This window comes from Coenobita brevimanus, chromosome 113 (genome assembly GCF_032717465.1).
Source record: "Coenobita brevimanus isolate Jiangsu-jjx chromosome 113, ASM3271746v2, whole genome shotgun sequence".
NCBI classification, from domain to species: domain Eukaryota; kingdom Metazoa; phylum Arthropoda; class Malacostraca; order Decapoda; family Coenobitidae; genus Coenobita; species Coenobita brevimanus.
In genome coordinates this window covers 7,309,215-7,331,076 of record NC_137066.1, presented here as the reverse complement: position 1 = coordinate 7,331,076, position 21,862 = coordinate 7,309,215, and the positions used below count along the sequence as shown (strand labels likewise).

The window sequence follows — 21,862 nt, the reverse complement described above, 5'->3', positions numbered from 1 at the left end:
GAGCTACTATGACAGAGTAACAAACACAATACAGGAAAGGGAAGGATGGGTGGACAGTATCTATTTAGATTTCAAGAAACCTTTTGACACAGTACCACACCAAAGACTTTTATGGAAACTGTACCATCAAGGAGGAATTCGAGGCAAACTGTTTTGTTGGATGCAAGACTTTCTCATAAAAAGAGAAATGAGGACAGTACTAAGAGGAAACTACTCATCATGGAAAGAAGTGACTAGTGGAGTACCACAGGGTTCAGTGCTGGCACCAATCATGTTTTTAGTGTATATAAATGATATAAACAGTAACACTGGAAATGAGAGCTATCTGAATATGTTTGCAGATGATGCAAAAATACAAAGGAGAATTACTAACACAGAATCTTGTAAAGAGCTACAAGAAGAATTAAATAAACTTCATGAATGGAGTAGTACATGGCAAATGGAATTCAATGTGGACAAGTGTCATGTAATCAAGTTTGGTAAAAGTGGAAAAAGACCTGATTGGGATTATAAGTTAGGAAATAAAACCCTATACACATCAGAAAGAGAGAAAGACCTAGGTGTGATTATCAATAACAGACTGTCTCCGGCTGACCACATCAGTGAGAAGGTACGGAACATGTATACACTGCTTGCAAATATGAGAATAGCATTCACATACATAAATGAAGACATGCTAAGAAGGATAATAACATCATTCATTAGACCAACCCTGGAATATGCATCAGTAGTCTGGAGTCCTCATCTCAAAAAGCACATAGACAAGATTGAAAAAGTTCAAAGGGCCGCTACAAGATGGATACCAAGCTTAAGGGACCTAAGCTACGAAGAAAGACTAAATAAACTGAATCTACCAACACTACAGGAGAGAAGGAAAAGAGGTGACATGATAATGCTATATAAATGCATATCAGGAAAGGAGAAAATAGACATAAATGATTACTTAACATATGGAGAAGCATCAGCAAGAGGACACTGCAAAAAACTGCATAAGAAGAGAGGTGATAAAGACGTAAGGAAATTCAGTTTCCCAAACAGAGCAATTGATCAATGGAATGCACTACCGAATGAAATAGTGTGTGCCAAAACAATTCACAAATTTAAGGATATGTACGATAAATATGGTTTAAGACACGGGACAGTACGAGCTTGACTCATTCCTGTAAAGATACAATTAGGTAAGAACAATTAGGTAAGAACACACACACACACACACACACACACACACACACACACACACACACACACACACACGAATGCACACGCGCGCATGCGTTTTATCAAGAAAAAGCTTGACGTGAAATTTTCGTTCTCCAAACAGTATAGTTTCATGTTTCACTAGAGCAAGTACCACTCATAATGGTTATTTAGTGAAACTGATGTGTATTACTTCAATTGCAAAGTTAGCTGGACGTGATTAGCATGCTATAAACCGCAGGAAATCGCCCTGAGAAATTAAATAAGGACATCTACAGTATAATTATGATCAGCGTGCATTATCTGACCAAATATAAGGCTAAAGGTGATTTATGAATGTTATGACACTCCCAGCCTTTGAAGACGTTAAGCGATTCTTTTTATTATTACGAGTAAGTCTTTTATATTCCATTCTTACTCTTTTTTAAGCTATTTTATTTAGTTTAACACTTCAGTGAAATAGGCAGTGATGACTAAATTTAATCTTCCAGTTTGAAACGTGTCTCCTAAGCTGAAAAATAACCTTTGGCGGTATTAAGGGAAAGAAATGAGAAAAATGGATTAAATTTCATCCAGGTCATTAATTACTATCCAGATTCATTCTGGTCATTAATTACTATCCAGATTCATTCAGGTCATTAATTACTATCCAGATTCATTCAGGTCATTAATTACTATCCAAATAACCAGTAATTACCACAGTTGTCATTAACTGATATAAATAAGTTATGTCAGAGTAATTTGTCAGTTATCAAAATTGCCAGCGATTATCATAATTCGTCTTTGTTATTATAATTCATTAGTTTGTCTCATAGTTCAGACCTTTAGTTATTATCATTAAGTTAAAAGTTTAAAAGAAAAATCAAAGAATTTCAGAATAGTAAGAAACTGTTCTGGAAGGAAGCAAACAGTGTGTGGAGTGAACATTACCAAAGTAACGTACAGTATCAGTAATACTTTTATCTGACTGGGGTTCCGAGCTAACGAAGCGAAACTCCATCATTTCCTACCCATTACAACATAACCCTTTTTATCCATCTGATGTTCTAAACGTAAAGTGCAGGACTCTAATCCATTTTTCATACAATCCTTTAATCTGTCTTTGGATCTGTGCACTAACGAAGAGAGTCTCCAACCATTCTTACCCATTTGCAAATAATTCCTTAATGCATATGGGAATCTGGACTAACAAAGGGAGACTCCAGCCCTTCCTACCCATTTGACTATAGCCTAATTTCTACTCATGTCGGGCTCTGACCCAACGAAACGAGACTCCAGTCCTTCCCATCCAGCTGCATATTGCTGGTTAGCTACAGAATTTGGTAACATATCCTATAGTTTTTTTTTTAACACCTTCAGATGATAATATTCGGCTTATGAGAAACTACTGGAACTGGAGAGGTTATAAACAACCTTCATTTACCCATACAGTACAAATGGTCACCATTAAGCTGAATAAATCATCTGGTGGTAGCAAGAATGAAAGAGAATAGGCCTCACTATACTGGAATGGTTAAGCAACATCTCGTTAGTTCCTGACACAGTATGGAGACAGTAAAAGAAACACTGACCGCAAATGTACAACCGCGGATAGCTGAGCCTGCCACATTTCCACTGTTGGGCTGGTGGTACTTATACCTTAAATCATTTTGTAGTTTTAAATACACACATATTTATACATCAGCTAGTCAAAAACAATAATTTACAAGAAATTCATCCAGAAATACAACGTGGGTCCTACAAAAGGTTCTCAGCCTCGCCCAGAAACAAGGGAAGTAACCACAGCTTTTGGGTATGACTGAATACTATAAAGCCTCATATAAAAGCACACAGGAACTCAAATCTTTACCCATATATTTTGGCAATATGGCTCTTTGATATTCTGTAGGTTAGGGCAAAACGCATAAATAGACAAGAAAGAAGCCCGTGCTGCAGTCAGGTATCTGTAGGAAAAGGGTATGACCCCCAAGGAAATCCAAGAAGACATGGTCAGCACACTTGATGAGGTCTCTGCTGTTCCACCATAAAGATGGTGGTTGCTGATTTCAAGCCGGGTAGGAAGAGCACCGAAGATGGCCTACAGTCATGACGCCCAAAATCATCGACCACGAACCACCTGGTGGAGGCCATTCACAGCATGGTTTTCAACGACAGACGTTTGTCTGGGCAACAGACAGCCAACACAATGGGCATGAGTGTTGGCTTAGTGGTCACTGTTTTGACAGACATATTGGGTATGAGCAAGCCGTCTGCAAGATGAGTGCCCAGAATGTTGACATTAGACCAGAAGCTGACCAGACTGGAAACTTCAAGGACACCTGTGGCTCGTTTCTAGGCTGATCCAGCCAATTTCTTCTGGAGATTTGCGACCCAGGATGAGACGTGGGTTCACTACTTTGAACCTGAATGAAAAACTAAGCGTAAGCAATGGAAACACAACGGTTCTCCACCTCCCCCAAAATTCAAGCAAGTGACCTCTGTCGGCAAGGTGATGGCCACAGTGTTTTGGGACACTGAGAGAGGTCTCATGACTGACTGCTTGCAGAAGGGTCAACAATTAATGGGGTCTCTTATGCGTCAGAATTGCCACAGCTAAAGTAAGCAGTAAAAGAGAAAAAGAGAGGAAAGCTGCGAGCGGACGTGCTGATGCTCCAGGACAATGCCTCTGTCCACAATGGCACATGTGTCAGTAGCTGAAGCAGCCAACTGTGGCTTCGGACTGTTGCCTCATGCTCCCTTCTTACCCAACCGGGCTCCATCTGACTTCTACCTGTTTTCCAAACTGAAACCCCACCTGCGTGGGTACCATTTCGAAGTAATGATGGAGTCATCCATGCTGCTGAGGCGTATTTGGAGGCTCAAGATGCGACCTTCTTTGGCGACGGGATAGCAATCCTTGAGCGTCGGTGGACAAAATGCATTGAACTTAGGGGAGACATGTTGAGAGATAATACAAGAACAGTCTTTCTCCTGTGACATTTTTTGGATGAAGCCAAGAAATCAATCAGACAGCGAATGTGTAACAGCTTCATTTGTCCACAGTTGACACATAGTCTCACATTCATCACCATTCATCATCCATATACAGTACAGTACCAGTATATGACAATCACCCTTTGGCCACAATGATCTCTTTTTGTTTTATTCTTGCTACCACCATTCAATGTTATTCAGGTTGGGTAAGCCTCCATTACCTGGAAAAATTTCTCCTAAGCTGATTAAATAACCTGGAGGTAACGAGAATGTAATACAAATGATGCCATCAGTAAGATCACGCCATTTATATTTAGTGTTTTCCACTGCCAGCCAGTTATGTTTACCTTAACTGAGTATTCTCGCTACACTGATTAAATGTACCTTATAGATAATGTGAAGCGATTTTTCTTTAATTGTTATACCTGTGAGGTGGTCAGGATTCCCTGGGTTTGAATTGTAACTGATTTTGTCCTGTCTTTAACATGTTTTTCTTCTTCCCTGCTTTCTATGCCGTATATCACACTACCTGTGGGTGGGGAAAAAGAGAAGGGAGGGCAATGATATTCCTACTGCCACCAGGCAGGTGTATTCACTCTTACAAAATTAGAAAGGGCCTAAGGTTCGGGGCCTACAGTACCTGCATCGTCCAAAGAAATCTGATCAAATAGAAAGGCAAACTCACCATCCACTTATTTAGAGTTGCCAAGACACATTGAGATTAAAAGACTAGAGGTCATAGACAATGAGAAGGAAGACAGTTCCAGTCGGTTATTGTATTGGAGAGCTGGATAGATAACAGATAAAGGCGTGTGGACAGACTGATTCAGGGCGCTCGCTGTAGTTAGAGGGGAAAGAAGCAATAAGTTTTAAAAAGTAATGGGCAAGGTAATGGACAGATGGAGATGCAACGCTGTGGTGAATATGGAAGCTAAAGGGCTTCAGCTCATGGAAGGGAAAGAAGGCAGAAAGTATATTTTGAGTTCAACCTGTTGGGCTGTACAGTACGTGGTGAGCCTCCCTAACAAGGGAGCTGTATTGTACAATGTTTCACACAGGGGGGCATAACGCAATGGTACAACTCAAGGTCAGTAACCGAGTTGATTTTAAACACCTAACCTCTGCAAAGATCATTATGCAAGGAAAAATAATGTGAACTTCCACGATATATCTCGGGATAATGAAATACAAGAAAACTGAGAGATGACGAAAGACTGAGGTGAATGTTTTTGAAGGTAACGGGATAATCATAATGCAGATCGTGTTAAGATGAACGATGGAATAACAGTTTTCCAGATATTAAAGAAAAAAAACATTTATTTGCCCTTGATAGAAAGTAAGATATGCCAAACCTCATACTGTGATTTGTGACTTGCGATGGAGATGTGATAAGTGGAAGGAAATACGGGAGTTGGAATCATCAGCATATAAGTGTATATTTTAAGGGTGGAGTGAATTTTTTTTTTTTTTATGTGTAGGTACATACAAAGCATTGACAAACATGTCAAAACTAGAGAAAATACCATTTTGGGGGCGTTGCCATCCTCTGTGTGCCAGCAACCCTCACTTATTTCCTGTAGAAGGTCTGTTTTTTATGATTATGGGTACATTTGGTCTCTGGTGATAGATTTATGCTTGTGGTTCCAATAGTACAGTGAGTTCTGCGATGAAAGTGATTTTTTTTTTCAACCTCTAACTAGTCGTACTATAATACATACACAAAGAAAGGATACTGACACCCATGTTTGTCGGGCGTCAGTGATTTATTCGAGGAACATCGACACTGTATCAGATCACATAGTTTTCATACAAACTGATTCTTCGTTTCAAATTTCTTCATAAGTTTTAGTGATTTGATTCTCTGACAGATGAATCAGTCTCTTCTCTCGAACCCAGCCATATTTGCTGAAGCCTCCGTCACTAGCTTAACATGCCACGCAACCGACTGATTATGACACAGGTGCTCGAGTTTGAGTGGTTGGTGTAGGATTTCTTCAGTGTCTGAGTCTGAAAAATTCCTGATGGCAGGTGGTTGCTGTATGTCCGGTGAGTTCATGTTTGTAATGCGGTGATATAAGTCAGCTTCGACGTGTATCTCTGGCATGTTGACAGCCCTCACTTCTTTGGCTTTCGGGTTCTTATTCCGAAGAGTTTTTATGAGTTCCACTGCTTCTCTGCGAATCTCTTCATTGTCGTCGCCCAGCATAGCCAGCAGGACGTTCTTGGGATGCGCGAAGAATGAGTTCCTCCTGACCACTTTCAGAGCGACATCCCGGACCTCTGTGTTTGGAAAATTCGCAGTACGATGGACAGGTTGATGATAGTTCCTCCCTCCATCTGTCAGCCTGCAGTTGCATTTGATGTTGAACCATGTGGGAAAGTACACCAAGACACAAAACTCTACCAGTAGAACCAGACCGACAGAGGGCTTCTCAACTGACACATAGTGCCGTAGGGTTCGGCACCCAAGAGTCAACCATTGCAAGTGTACTATCGGACTGACTTCATGGAGCCATAGGTCATTGTCCACCAGTCCTGAAATCACACTTCTGAGATTCTGTAGCCGTAGTGTTGGTCTGTGCTCAGATGATCAACATCAGACTCAGGTAATTCATGGAAGTTTGGATTGGGCACACTTTGGAACCCACAACTGCCCAGTCAGACACTGTGCCATTCAGTTGTTTGCCGATGGGGCCCGCAACGCTGTCTGGACTGTTTGTCGTGCCGTCAATGTAGGCAAATACATGTGGCAATGGCAATTCATTTGTATGCAGTAGACAAATTACCCACTGTAGTGGCTTCTTCATCATCTCCTCAAGAGCTCGTATGCAACCATTATGCCGTCCTGGCATAGTAACTGTTCCATCAGTGCCAATAACTGTCAACTGTCAATGTAGCTTCCAACTCGGTGCCTTTAACGGCATCGTAAACAGCCTGAGCGATTGTCCGACCTCTTCCATCACTGGGCGATAGGTGAGTTAAATAATAACTACCAGGTTCTACAATTACGGTGTAATGTTCCTCCAACTGAACTGTCCTGTATTTCTTCTCATTTGTTCCTTCCAGCATCATCAATGTAGCGTCTTTTCACCCGTCCAGATAAGTACTGTCAACAAGCTTGAAATTTACTTGTTTTTCTCTTCGTATATGCTCCCCATATTTATCACGTTGCCTGTGCAACATGCTGCAGTCAATGACAGGTCTTCCATCATATTCAGATATGATGCCCATGTCTTTCAACACGCCATTAGTGCTTGCAGCAGCAGCTCTGTCAGACACCTGATATCGCTCACACGTCATAGCAAGGTTCTTCCACACCCTCCAGTTCTGCTCGCTGCATTGCACAGAAGCACCTGGTGCGAATTCTGAAATTACTGACATTCCCGTTGCCGTTGTAGATCGTGAATTCTAAGACAAGTAACCAGATCCAGATGGTTGATCGCGTAAGGAGAGGGCAGATGTCAGAGCAGATCCAGATGCATTTGTCAAGTGTTCAGATGCAGGAACAGATGTAGATGCAGGTTCATGACATGACCCACGGATGAATGTTTCATCAGGTGGAGTCAATGGCACTACAACATTCAGGCATCAACTGATGCAAGCACTCTTCTGGTCTTCATAGAAGTGAAGTCTTCTTCAGTCATCCTCAGTTTGTATTCCTTCTCCAAATTCTTCCGTTGATTTTCATCCTTACAAAATATGTCGAATTGATCATCAACATCCTTCATAAACTCTGCTTCATTTATCCAAAACGGTCTGCATCGTTTCTTCGTGGTCCATCTGTCGATTGAACTGAATGACGATATTAGTTTCTGGATCATCTTCGATATTATCAGCTGATGAAAAGGGTAGACATTACACCATACTCATCTATCGTGAAGCCCATTTGCGACATTATCAGACACTGACCATCCTGAAGTTCTCGGAGAGCAGAATTCTCTCAGTGACTTGCCTGAATGTCAGGTGGGAGAGTTTCGATGCCACTGAATGTATGACCATTATGCAGTAGCTTGACATTTGTTACATGCTTCCTAGTCTCCATTACTGCATACCAATACAGATAACATTGGCATATACGAGCCTTTGATGAACAATAACACAAATCCCACCAATACCTGCAAGACAAAGCAGCACAATATTTAGGCTGAGGCCCAATATATTATGCAATTGATTTCATTTGTGCATAATTTCAGCTGAAAATCACAATCCCAAATCAGTTAATTCTGATTAACACTATTTTTAAAAGTTTCCCGTAGTCAATGACTCTTCTGGAGGAATAAACTGAGGGTTGCTGGCACGCAGAAGATGGCAACACCCCAAAAATGGTATTTTCTCTAGTTTTGACATGTTTATCAATGCTTAGTACTTACACTTTTTTAAAATGGAAGAAAAAAATATTTTCACTCCACCCATTCGTAGACCATTGATAAATAAGAGGAAAAAAGCTGGTAAAAGAACAAAATCTTAAAAGACACTATGATACACAGCTTTAGAGGATGAACTGCTGTTTCCAATTATCCTTGCAAGCTATTAAATCTTAACTAATCTGTTCTTGTTTCCTCCAGACGATTTACGTGCAACTTCGGTGTCTTTAAAATTTCGTGTGTGTGTGAGTTTTTTTTTTTTCCAGGTTGCGTCGATGAGGGTTGACTGGGAAGCGCCTGCTGAAGTGGAATACCCAGCCCCCTGTCAGACACCCTACGGCCAAGTTCACGTGTTCAACTATCCAGAGGAAAGAGACGGAGCACAAGTTGATGCAGATAATTTGATGCTCACCTTTACCAAGCTGGGGTATAGTGTTAAGGTTCACGAAAATCTGACGAGAAATGAAACAATGCAAACAATTTCTGAAATCAGGGAAGACTGCAGTTTGCAGTGGACAGACTCCCTTTTTATTTTCGTCATGAGCCATGGTATTTCTTGCAATGAATTTTATGGTAGAGGTCAAGAAATAATAAACTTGCTTGAAATAAGAAGCCAGTTCACTGATACGATGTGCCCGCTACTCAAGAAGAAGCCAAAGATCTTCATGACTAACTACTGCCGCGGAACCGAGTGTGAGATGATCGACACAGACACCATCGACGTTCCCCACGATCTGGTTAACATCCACGCCGGTGCTGTGGGCATCAAGGTGCTCAGGAGCCGAACCGCGGGTACCATCTACATCAGTTCCCTCTGTCACGTCCTGCACTCCATTGCCGAACCCACCGACCTGCGTGATGTGTACTACCTCCTCAGGAACACAATGAAGAGGAAAAAAGCCACGACACCCATGTGGGAAGACTGGGGCTTTAAAAGATACTTTGTACAAAAAAAACAAGATTTGTTGAGCAGCAGGGGACCGTACTCATAAGTGGCTTTGGTGACTTTACAGTGCCTCTTTAATGATTTATGCGGCACATTACACATCAGTATTGCCCTGCGTATTATTGATGCAAAACAACGTCGATATTTAAATGACGTGAATACCACTTAAGAGAAAAGTAAAGTGCAATATACTAAATAAATCTAATATGAGGTACTGTAGAGCCTCCTGTATTACAACGAGCAGCGAACTGGGTCATTAAACCAACGTGGACATTTTCCAATCAGATCAGCACACTTCAAGGCAGTGAATGAGTAAGCACGTGGAGAGCGAGCAAGTGAAAAGTGAGTGAGGTATATAAGTGGATAGTGAGTGAATGAATGGGGAATGATTGCGTGAATGAGTGAGCAAGCTAGTGAGTGACTGAACAACTGAATCGGGAGTGAGTAAATGAGTGAATGGGTAGCGAATGAGTGAGTCAGGAGTCAGTGCGTTAGTGGGTAGGGACTAAGTGAATGGGCAAGAGTGAGTAGGAAGCGAGTTACTGGAGCAGATGGGTATGTAAGCGAAGGAGTGTGTGAGATATGAGCAAGGAAAGGAGTGGTGGGCAAATGAGAGAGTGAGTGAGTGGGGAGTAAGTGTGTTCGTCAGTGGAGAGAGAATGAGAAGTGAGTGAATGAGTACTGGATATTTAAGTGAGGGATTGGAGAGTAAGTGGGTGAGTAAATGAGTAAGAGTGTGAGTGGAAGCAAGAAAGTGTGTGGGTGAAGAAGGAACGAGCATGGGCTGGAAGTGAGTTGGTGAAATAAAGTGAAGAGACGACTTTGGGTGGGGATAGAACGCATGGGGGCAAGGGAAGAAGTGGGTATGTAAAGTAGTGGAGGAAGGGGTAAGTGAGAGTGGAATGATGTGGAGAGTCTGAGAGTGTAGAGTGAGAGAGGAAAAGACTGAAAAAGGGAAAGGAGAGGGAGGAAAGAGGCGGCTTGGAGAGTATAGTTGTTTTGCGAATTTTGGGGGAGAGAGGGGGAGAATTGAGTGCTAACGTGAGAAGAGAAAAATTGAGCGGACAGGGAAGGAGTGGGAGGTGAAGTGGAGCTTGACTTTCGTGGAAGGCGTTGAGGAAGTTATAAGGAAACTATGAATGAGAAGGGTGAGGATGGGGGCTGGTGGTATTCTTAACTAGGGCTCAACAAGAAGTGGGAGAGGAGCTGGGAGAAGATGAGGTAGTGAAAATACTAGGAAGGGGGGCCAAAGGAGGTAAGGACACGAGAGACAGACAGAGTGGGGGGTAGGGGTAGGAAACTGGAAAGGGATGAGCGGAGGAAAGTGGGAGGGAAGAGGAAGAAAGGATGAGACGGAAAGTAAAATGATGCGAGACTAAGGAGTAATAAAAAGTGAGGAATCAAGTTGACATCATTCAGAGAGCGCATACCTCAGCCAATGCCTATGCCAAACAATTCTGAACTCCACAATTTAATCAGCCCTTCCTTGTCCCATGACCCATATATCCCCAAAATTTCACTGAACTCCATCAGTAACTTTTGAGATGTGAACAAACAAAAAGAAGTCCTGATCCGGGACTCGAACTCAGATTACCACCTATTTTTAATCAGTTCTTCCTTGAACCATATCCCACATAATCAAAAAATTCCATTGTAATCCATTAATAGCTTTCTGCGATATCTTCTGGACTAACAGGCAAATAGAATCACTTCCCAACTGCGTTGACCGAGGTAAAGAAGGGAGGAGGAGGGAGGTTGGTAAAGGGATTTTGGGTTGAGAGGAGGGATGCGGTAAGAGGAGGAACGGAGGGTGAGGTAAGAGGAAGAAAGGAATGTGGGGATAAGAAGGTGAAGGGAGATTAGTAGGGGATGACGGGGGAAATGCAAGAGATGGAAAAGTGACGGAAAGAAGGCAGGTATATACGAGTAGGAATGAGATGAGATAAGGAGGGAAAGGGGATGTACTGATGGGAGTGGGGGAGGGGGAATACGAGGTGGTGGAAAGGGAGCGAGGGATGGGGGGGAAGGAGAGAGAAGACGGGGAGGGAAGAAAGGAGCCAGGGGAAAGGGGAATAATGTAGAAGAGGAGGAGGGATGTGGAGTACTTCGTGAAGGAGGCAGTTTAATGTAAAGAGGGTCCTGTCCAGCTGATCTAAGAGCATTTTACTTCATGCTTCCACCCCGCTTGGCCCCCTAGATTGGCCGTTGTGTGCGCTGCTTGTGCTTGGTGGTGCCTTGTTTTGCCAGTCCTCTTTGGCCTAATGCCCCACATAGCGGGCGATGGCAATAAAGCCGCAATAAGAAAAAAAAAAAGACTAAGTTGAATTAGCGACTCAAGTTTAAACCGAGGGGTTGTGTGCTCTGCTTTGGGACTCTGTGTATGCTATTCTGTATGAATATCTTCCACACGTGAGTTAATGTTTAGTAATTGTCATCACATGATCTATTAATTAGGTTGCACTTAGTGATATTACAATTATTTACTCAACAAGAATTGATAAGTTTGAGTCACTCTTGCTGTTTCTGCCAATGTCATTCATTTTATTCAAGTGTCAAGAGTCTGTGTCTTTATTTTTAAGCCAGTCTTTGTTGCGCCAACGAGCGCAATATATATATATATATATATATATGTGTGTGTGTGTGTGTGTGTGTGTGTGTGTGTGTGTGTGTGTGTGTGTGTGTGTGTGTAGAGATATTTAGACAGATAGATATTAGGATGTTTCACTTATGAAAAAAGTTAAATATATGATGCTTCCACGACTTACCACAAAATACTATGATACTTAAACTAATGAAGTAGATAATTATTGTACAATTTTGCACAAAATAAAATTATATTAATTCTGACAAATAAGATCTAAAGATACCATTCTTATATTGTTAATTAATGTGAGTGGGGCCAAATAAAAATGTACATGAACAATTTATGCTAACTGTCCAACTCCCTGCCTCCTGCTTCAGTTAAGGGAATCATTTGAGATGTTCGAGCAGTAGATTCAGATGGAGTAAAACAAAATTTAATATGAACACTATTGTTGTCACTGTGAGTGCGGCACTGTGATTTTACGGATTACCGGATTTATATTTCACGGATTAAAATCACAATGCCACTGTGAATGGCTTAGAGAAATATGATCTGATACACGGAGTTCTCATACATCTGTGTCAAACTGTTTTGAATGTATAAAATACTTTGGTATTTTACAAAGTTGTATTTTCTTTGGATACATCTGAGCTTGTGTTTTTGTACACCCTCCAGCACTTCCACCTGTCACAGCGTTGTCGATTCCGTTTCTCCGTGACTGCAAACCCTGAGTTGGCTGACTCACGTTTCGAGCCACCAGTAGTGAGGGGGAAACGGCAGTCGGGGGAAATTTAGGACAATGCGGGGGAAGGGAGGCAGGCAGGATGACGGGGTTTGTTCATTTCCAGTCCAGCTCTCGCTCCAGGCAGACGTCTCCATGCCTGAACAACGAGCTACTCTTTGTACTACTGCTCAAGTCTACGACCCGTTGAGGGGGGCATCCAGCAGTAGTTCCAAGCTGCCGGGAGCCACGAAGATCACGGGTGCGGTGGTTTGGTTCAACGTGAAGTCTGAGTACGGGTTCATCAAGCGCCGGGACACCGATGCTGATGTTTTCGTACACAGACTCGGGATCGTTGCACCGAATCCCCGGCGCTTTCGGTGCTCTCTCGGTGAGGGTGAGACGGTGGAGTTTCGTCTCCATCAGCCACCTAAAGGTCCTAAGGCTAGGGATGTCACTGGGCCAGGGGGTGTTTCTGTGCAGGGCTCTGCCCGTGCACTGAGGCGCCCTACAGCCCAGAGACGCCGGCCTCGAGGTCCTAGGTGTTCTGGGGAGACGAACCTCCTCGTTTCAATGTACGTCGCTACGGCACAGGCTTTTAGTGGGGGTGACAAGGCTGTTTTGCGCGTTCTCCTCCCTCAGATTTTCGAGGAGAACGGGCTACCGAGCCTTGGCATCCCCCGGAGCTTTGCCGGCGATGCACGTTCAGTCCTTCGTCAGCAGCGTCGTCTCCGGCGGCCACCGGGGCAGCCAAGGTCACCTCCACCTCGCCCTCGCAGTACACCGCGGATAAGGCTGCAACTGGATGGTCCCCTCAACAAGGCGACTGGCTCGACTGGTCCCACGATCACTGACCCGGCACCGACCACGGATACGGACTTAGACATCATCACCACCGCTGCTGAGGTCCACCCCCTGCCGATAGCAGCCGAGGGGGAGAAGCCTGCCTCACTCGTTCTGTCCGACCATCCGGACGTTGAGGGCCCTTCCCCCTCGGTTTCTCCATCTGCTGCTATGGGTTTGAGCCTCACGCCTTCTGATGGGCCTTCTGCCTCTCCCTTTCTACCCGAGGATGCCCCAGCTCGCCGTTTCGATCTCGTCGCCTGATCCTGTGAGGCCCACCATCAATCCAGGATCTCGTTTCGTTTTTCAACCTGACAAAGAGTTCCGTCGCTGTATTGCTCGTGCTGTGGATGAGGCACTGGAGAATTCTCAGCAAGGCCCTCTTTCCCAGCTTCAGTATTCGACCAACCTGGAGCTATATGAAGATCTTCACCGGGATTCAGAATATACTGATATTTCTGACTCCGACGATCAGTCTTGAGTGGCCCCTCCAGTTGCTGTTTTTATTTTTTTTTCGGCGACTTTCTGCTGCTGCAGCCTTTGTCTTTGATCTGTCCTTCGTCTCTATGCTCGCCCCTTCCTGCCTTCCCCCCCCTCTGTCTGCCTTTTTTCTTTTTTTCGCCTGTTGTCTTCTTTTATTTTGCGATTCTCTGACGGGCCCTTTGTTTGCCCGTGCCCCACAATGTTGTGGGTAAATATCAACAAAACAAAACAAAAATGGGGTTTGTTGCTTCAGGAAAGTAAATAGAATAGTCGAATAGTAAAAACGAAGGACTTAGCTATACCAAATTACTTCATAGGCTACACCTAACAATACATACGAAAAAATATATACTGTAAAATATACTGTCACAATTTATCTTACTAATTTACGACAGAATAGATTAATCCAGCACAACATATACTCTTCTTCACACACACAGCACTGCACGCACACACAGACATAGGCAGGGCAATGAGCATGAGAACCTCACACCAACGCAGCCCGTGTCTCTACTCTTTCCTACCCTTCTTCCCCCTCAGCCACACCTTATTCAATAGTTTATTCCTCCAACCCCAGATACTCGGAATTATTGAGTAATATAATGACTGCCATACTACAAATTACAACATGAACAGATTTTCATTCATACCCAAGCTCATGACAGCTCCAGCTGTCATAAAAAGACTGTAGTTACTTGTAGAGAAGTTATATATATTAGACTTGTGGATGAGCGGTTGTTATACTTGAGTTGTTTGTACGTTGATAATCTTGGTTCCCATTTGTCATGCAATGACAGGAGAGATAAAGAAGAGTATGGGACTATTTTTATTTGTCTTGGAAATATTAACAAGTCTCTTGCACACGAGTGAGTATAAGTAGAGTCCCTGTCTCGCTCTCTCTCTTCCAAGTTGCTAAGCCTTTCTCCCCACTACCTGCCGATTCTATGGCCTCTCTTCTTCTGAGCTCTCTTTCCTAAATTCTGGTGAAACAGGGGTCGTGTCACGTGTGTTCACTGTGGTTGGAAAGTTCTAGAAGCCTGTGTGTGAGTATGTGTGTATGTGTGTGTATGGTCACGAGGCGCTGTCGTGTGCTTATAAAGCATTCCTTGAGTTAAGAGTGTGTAAGCATGTTTAGCATTGCTCGATTCTCGCAGACACAATACCTTCTCATCATCTGACTTCCTGCTTCTATCTATTTATCTATCTATCTATTATGATTTGTAATTATAATATGGAGTCCTAACATATGCTCGGCACACGCCACTGGAGGTCCTCCGACAGCAGTCATCATTGACATATGCTAATCTATTAGTATATAATATTGATTATAATATTGTATACATGTAACATTCATAGTAAATGGCAATTATCCAGTAATATTACATTTTAAACAAGTTGTATACATATTTGAATAAATGCAATGGTTGTTGTATAACATTTTGTAAGATGTGTATAACAGACATACGCATATAATTGTGCAATGGTAATACTGCTAGGTTATACATTACATATTGAGTTATCCCTTTAGTAATGTCTAATATTTCACCTAACTTGTATAATGATACTGGTAATACAGAATTGTGGTACAGTTGTATGACTTATAACATTGTAGTAGCATTGTGGTAATACATAATTGTAACATTTTATGAATTGTTACAAAATATTGTGGTAATGCATAATTGTGTTTGCCTTATAATTGTAGTTACATTTTGTTAATGCAACTGTTACATAAGTGTCTTGGCCTTATAATTGTAGTTAAAGTTACATAAAAGTTACATCTTGTTAATGCAACTGTTACATAATTGTTACATATTGTTTGTAGTTACATAATTGTAGTTAAAGTTACATAATAATTACATCTTGTTAATGCAAGTGTTACATAATTGGCAAAGTGTAACATAGTGCAATCGTTTGTCGTTACATAATTGTTACATATCGTTTGTAGTTACATAATTGTAGTTAAAGTTACATAAAAGTTACATCTTGTTAATGCAACAGTTACATAAATGGTACATATTGTTTGTAGTTACATAATTGTAGCAAGTGTAACATAATGCAATCGTTTGTCATTACATAATTGTTACATATCGTTTGTAGTTACATAATTGTAATAATTGCAGTCCTGACATATGTGATCTTACTCTATTACTTTTTCTTTTTCTTTTTTTTTTGTATGTATTGATTTTCTATAGTTTGTTTGTCTTCGTTTGTCTACGCTTTTTCTGTGTTGTTCATGGTTGCATAATTGCTGGTTAAATCCCTTGGGACCCTTTTTTAAGGTTTAGTTTATATCGCACAGATATTACTGAAAATGATATTATATAGTCCCATATTATGTTATTTTACATAAAAAATATATATACACTACATACAGTATTAACTATATACACTGACTTGTTCTTCACATTTACCTATCTTGGGCAATATATGTGTCAGCATTGTGTGGAAATCTTTGTCTTCACGATTGTGTGGAAGATGTTCATTCTTGCTAACGTCATTTGTGTTGGCCATTTTTTTTTTTCTGGTTTTCCTTGTAACTTAATTTATCTGTTTCCACTAGGTAGCTTTAATTAATGTTTAATACAGTCTTTTTTAATCGCTCACTGAATAACTGCGATGGTATATTTTCTTTATTACTTTGTAGATGTAATAATGTATAGCTGTATGTATGAAACACGTATTTTATGTAGGTATAAATGGTAACACTCGTTGGTAGTAAATAAATGTTATAATAAATGAATGAATATATACAGTGTAGAATATTTACTGTTGGTGCAAGTATTTAATTATTGAATTAAGATGATAACTGAAGTAGGTATATGTATTTAAGTTGTAATTATACAGCACGTTTTATATGTTTGTGCAGATGATTTTTGTCTCTCACTGTGTATTGTATAAATGAAGTAACTATGTAACTCACTCATTTTTACCGTGGTGGGAATGGTGTTAGTGATGGTGCAGGTGGTTTGTTGACTGACGTGGCGTCTTTTCAGCAACCACGCATGATGACGTCGACTTCCCACACTGGTAGCTGTGGTGAGTGAATGAGTAGCGATGAGTAACTTGAGTGAAGATGAGTGAGTAGGATGAGTTGTGAATATGGACTTGGTATTTGCTTCATCGTCTTGACCTCTTCACTCCTGCATCAGCGGTGGAGGTTGGGTGGATGTAGCAGAGAGAGGAGGGTGAGGTCTGGTAGTTGTGAATTGTGAGTCGTGTCTCACTTTCCGTTTGTTTTTGTTTTTCTTCCTCAAGGTATTCGTGGTCCTTTTTTCTTGTGATTTACTCATTGTAGGATGAAGACTGCCGCTACTTGTAGGTGCGTGTAGAAGATTATACAGATGACTCGTAGAGTTGTTACTTGTAGTTGATTGTAGATGGTTGTAATTAATTGGTTTGTCGTAGAAATTTCAAGATTGTTTGTATCAGTACTTTGTTGAACTACTTGCAAGGCGTCATGTGATCACTTCTAAATCAGCGTGATGATCGTGGAAACGGAGGGGGCTGGTTGGAGAGAATACTGTCAGGAGCTGGTTGTAAGCTGTTGGTTGTGAGGTATTTTTTTGTTTTCAATCTTGATATTTTGTAGGAATTCACCGTTGATTCATAGACGAGGTTCGTATACGTTCGCTGCTACCAAATGTCATAAAAAGACTTTGTAGTTACTTGTAGAGAAGTATTATATATTAGACTTGTGGACGAGCGGTTGTTATACTTGAGTTGTTTGTACGTTGATAATCTTGGTTCCCATTTGTCATGCAATGACAGGAGAGATAAAGAAGAGTATGAGACTATTTTTATTTGTCTTGTAAATATTAACAAGTCTCTCGCACACGAGTGAGTATAAGTAGAGTCCCTGTCTCGCTCTCTCTCGCTCTCTCTCTCTTCCAAGTTGCTAAGCCATTCTCCCCACTACCTGCCGATTCTATGGCCTCTCTTCTTCTGAGCTCTCTTTCCTAAATTCTGGTGAAACAGGGGTCGTGTCATGTGTGTTCACTGTGGTTGGAAAGCACTAGAAGCCTGTGTGTGAGTATGTGTGTATGTGTGTGTATGGTCACGAGGTGCTGTCGTGTGCCTATAAAGCATTCCTTGAGTTAAGAGTGTGTAAGCATGTTTAGCATTGCTCGATTCTCGCAGACACAATACCTTCTCATCATCTGACTTCCTGCTTCTATCTATTTATCTATCTATTATGATTTGTAATTATAATATGGAGTCCTAACACAACCTCCTCCCATCTAATATTCCATTTAGTGACAGCTGTGGTGGAAATACCCAAACGTTGACCTATGACCTGCATGCTCAGGCCGCTGTCGATAATCTGTCCATCGAGAGCTACTCTGTCATGTTGCCTGTCCATGATGCATCCAACTTTTTTTTTTTTTTTTTTTTTTTTTTTTTATGCGAGGAAGAAGGAACCAAAGGCCATGAGCCCGCAGTAACAGTTCCCTCCAAGAGAAAAACAAAATACAATAGAGAGCCAAATTCAAGATCCGATCATTTTGAGATGCCTGGACACACTACGTTTGAAAGACTGGAGATCATAGGCAGGAGGAAATACAGACAGAGGGAGACAGTTCCAGAGCTGACCTGTTGCATAAATGAAAGACTGGGAGTAACGGTTAACTCTTGCATTAGAGAGTTGGACAGAAAAGGGATGAGAGTTTGCTGCCAGACTGGTGCTACGCGCCCGTCGTAGAGGTGGAGGAATGCAAGCAGACAGTTCAGAGGAGCAGTGACCATTAAAGTAGCGATAGAAAAGAGATAAAGATGCAACAGTGCGGCGAAGAGACAGAGGTTGAAGGGAGTCAGTAAGAGGAGGAGAGTTAATGAGACGAAAAGCCTTTGACTCCACCCTATTGAGAAGAGCTGTATGTGGGGAGCCTCCCCACACATGAGAGTTGTACTCCACACAGGGGCGGATAAAACCTCTGTATAGAGTCAACAATTGTGCAGGGGTAAAGAAAGAGCGGAGTCGGCTTAGCACACCCAATCTCTTGGAAGCAGATTTTACAAGAGATGTAATATGATCTTTCCAAGATAAGTCCCGAGTAAATGAAACCCCAAGCATGTTCAAGGATGATGCAGGATTAATCTGAATATTATTAAACATTAGTGGGTATACCTGTGGAAGATTTTGTCGGGTTGATAGGTGTAAGAACTGAGTCTTAGATGCATTAAAGACAACCATATTATTTTTACCCCAGTCAGAGATATGAGCCAAGTCAGACATTAGGTGTGCCATAGCCTCATCCCTTGTTTCTTGAAGTAACTGTTGAGATGGGCGTTGCGGGAACCGAATGGAAAGATGAAGGGTGGAGTCATCAGCGTATGAGTGGATAGGGTTAGATGTACAGCTTAGAAGATCATTGATGAATAAAAGGAAGAGAGTTGGTGATAGGACAGAGCCCTGAGGAACACCACTGTTGATAGATCTAGGAGAAGAACGATGGCCGTCTACGACAGCGGCTATAGAACGACCAGAAAGGAAGCTAGCGATGAAGGCACAGATAGAAGGGTAGAAACCGTAGGAGGGCAGTTTGGAAATTAAAGATTTATGCCAGACTCGATCGAAAGCCTTTGAGATGTCAAGTGCAATGGCAAAGCTTTCGCCAAAGTCCCGAAAGGAGGATGACCAGGAGTCTGAAAGGTAGGTGAGAAGATCGCCAGTGGAGCGTCCCTGACGGAACCCATACTGACGATCGGAAAGAAGGTTGTGATAGGAAAGATGCCTTAAAATTTTTTTTTATTAAGAATTGACTCGAAAACTTTTGAAATACAGGACGTTAAAGCAATTGGACGATAGTTGGAGGGTTGGGAGTGGTCACCCTTCTTTGGGACTGGCTGAATGAGAGCAAACTTCCAGCAAGAAGGAAAGGTACAAGTTGACAGACAAAGGCGAAATAGTTTGCCTAGGCAGGGTGTAAGCACAGAAGCACAGTTTTTGAGAACAACAGGAGGGACTCCATCAGGCCCATATGCCTTGTTAGTACTGAGGCCAGTAATGGCAGAAAATACATCAACTGAAGAAATTTTAATGTCAGCCATGAGGAAGTCAGAGGGGGGAAGTGATGGAGGAACAGCACCGGAATCGTCTAAGGTGGAATTGGAGGAGAAAGTCTGTGCGAAGAGATCTGCTTTATCAGTAGAAGAAATAGCTACAGAACCATCAGAGTAGAAAAGAGGAGGGAAGGATGATGAGGTAAAGTTGTTAGAAAGATTTTTGGCAAGGTGCCAGAAGGAGCGAGAAGAATTCGAGTTGGAGAGTTGAGAGCATTTAGTATGGATGAAATTATTTTTAGTAGAGCGAAGAACAGACTTAGCACGATTCCGGGCAGAAACGTAAAGATTATGTGATTCAGGGGTGGGTTGGCTCCGGTACCTTTTGTAGGCCCTCTCCTTGTTGCGGACAGCATTAGAACAAGCGTGATTAAACCAAGGCTTTCTTGCATTAGTCAAAGGATATGAGAAAGGAATGTATGCTTCCATGTCCGAGAGAATAACCTCCGTAATGCGCAAGGCACACTCAGATGTCTCACGGCCATGGAAGCAATAATCATTCCAGGGAAAATCAAAGAAGTACTGCCTGAGGGCCTCCCAGTTCGCAGCTCCAAAATGCCAGAGACGACGTTTCCCTGGAGGGTCCGCAGGCCGTACTGGAGCGATAGGACAGGTTAAGGTAATAAGGTTGTGATCGGAGGAGCCCAACGGAGAGAAAAGATTAACAGAGTAAGCAGAAGGATTGGTTGTGAGGAAGAGGTCAAGTATGTTGGAGCTCTCTCCAAGGCGGTCAGGGATACGGGTAGGGTGCTGTACAAGCTGCTCTAGGTCATTAAGGATAGAAAAGATGTAGGCTTGTTCACCAGGTGGATCCGTGAAAGGAGAGGAGAGCCAAAGGTGGTGGTGAACATTGAAATCTCCGAGAATGGAGATTTCAGAGAAAGGAGAAATGGACAGAATGTGTTCCATCGTAGAAGTAAGATAGTCGAAGAATTTTTGATAGTCAGTAGAATTAGGGGATAAGTAAACAGCACAGATATATTTAGTCAGAGAATGACAGGAAAGCCGAAGCCAGAGAGTGGAGAATTCAGAAGAATCAAGTTCAGGAACACGAGAGCAAGATAAGTCGTTGCGTATGTATACACAACAGCCACCTTTGGCTTTGAAATGAGTATAGAGAAAGTAGGAGGATACAGAAAAGGGTTTGCTGTCAGTTGCCTCAGACAGCTGAGTCTCCGTTAGAAAAAGAAGGTGAGGTTTAGAGGAGGAGAGGTGGTGCTCAACAGAGCGAAAGTTAGATGAAAGGCCGCGAATGTTGCAGAAATGAAGAAGAAGAGAGTCAGACAGTGGTTCCAGGCACCTCGAGTCGTCACCGGGAGAGGGGCAGATGGCGGGGGCATTTATGGTCCCCCCCCCTGGGGACTCCGAGGCTGGGTGAATCAACGCCATTTTTGGTTAATTTTGAATAGGAAGTGTAGTGTGTACTGTGCATGTAGTTTGGTGAAGATAGATAGAGAAATTTGTACTGGAGAGCATGCTGGCCTACTCTCTGTGTAACTGAGACACTGAAAAAGTTCAGCAAAGGGGGATGGTCAGGAACTAGTCCTGAGGGCTGATGAAACGGGAGCTCCAGCACTCCCTGTCATCAGCTTTCCATCCACCTCGGGAGTACTGCCCTGCTCGACTGGTGCTACAGTCTACTCCTCATAACATGACATTAATTTCTTGGCCTGACGAGGAACATCTCAATA

General features: G+C 42.3%; 1 protein-coding gene across 1 annotated transcript; it reads left to right on the top strand.

The window, feature by feature from the left end:
* The first annotated feature begins 9,163 nt into the window (after window positions 1–9,163).
* LOC145418323 (caspase-3-like) lies at window positions 9,164–9,526 on the top strand. Its single transcript, XM_080286763.1, has one exon. The coding sequence runs from the start codon at window positions 9,164–9,166 to the stop codon at window positions 9,524–9,526; it is 363 nt and encodes a 120-aa protein (XP_080142889.1).
* The last annotated feature ends 12,336 nt before the right edge of the window (window positions 9,527–21,862 follow it).

What these genes read in the sequence shown, in the direction of transcription:
- LOC145418323 (XM_080286763.1), top strand. Translation starts at nt 9,164, where the DNA reads ATGTGCCCGCTACTCAAGAAGAAGCCAAAGATCTTCATGACTAACTAC.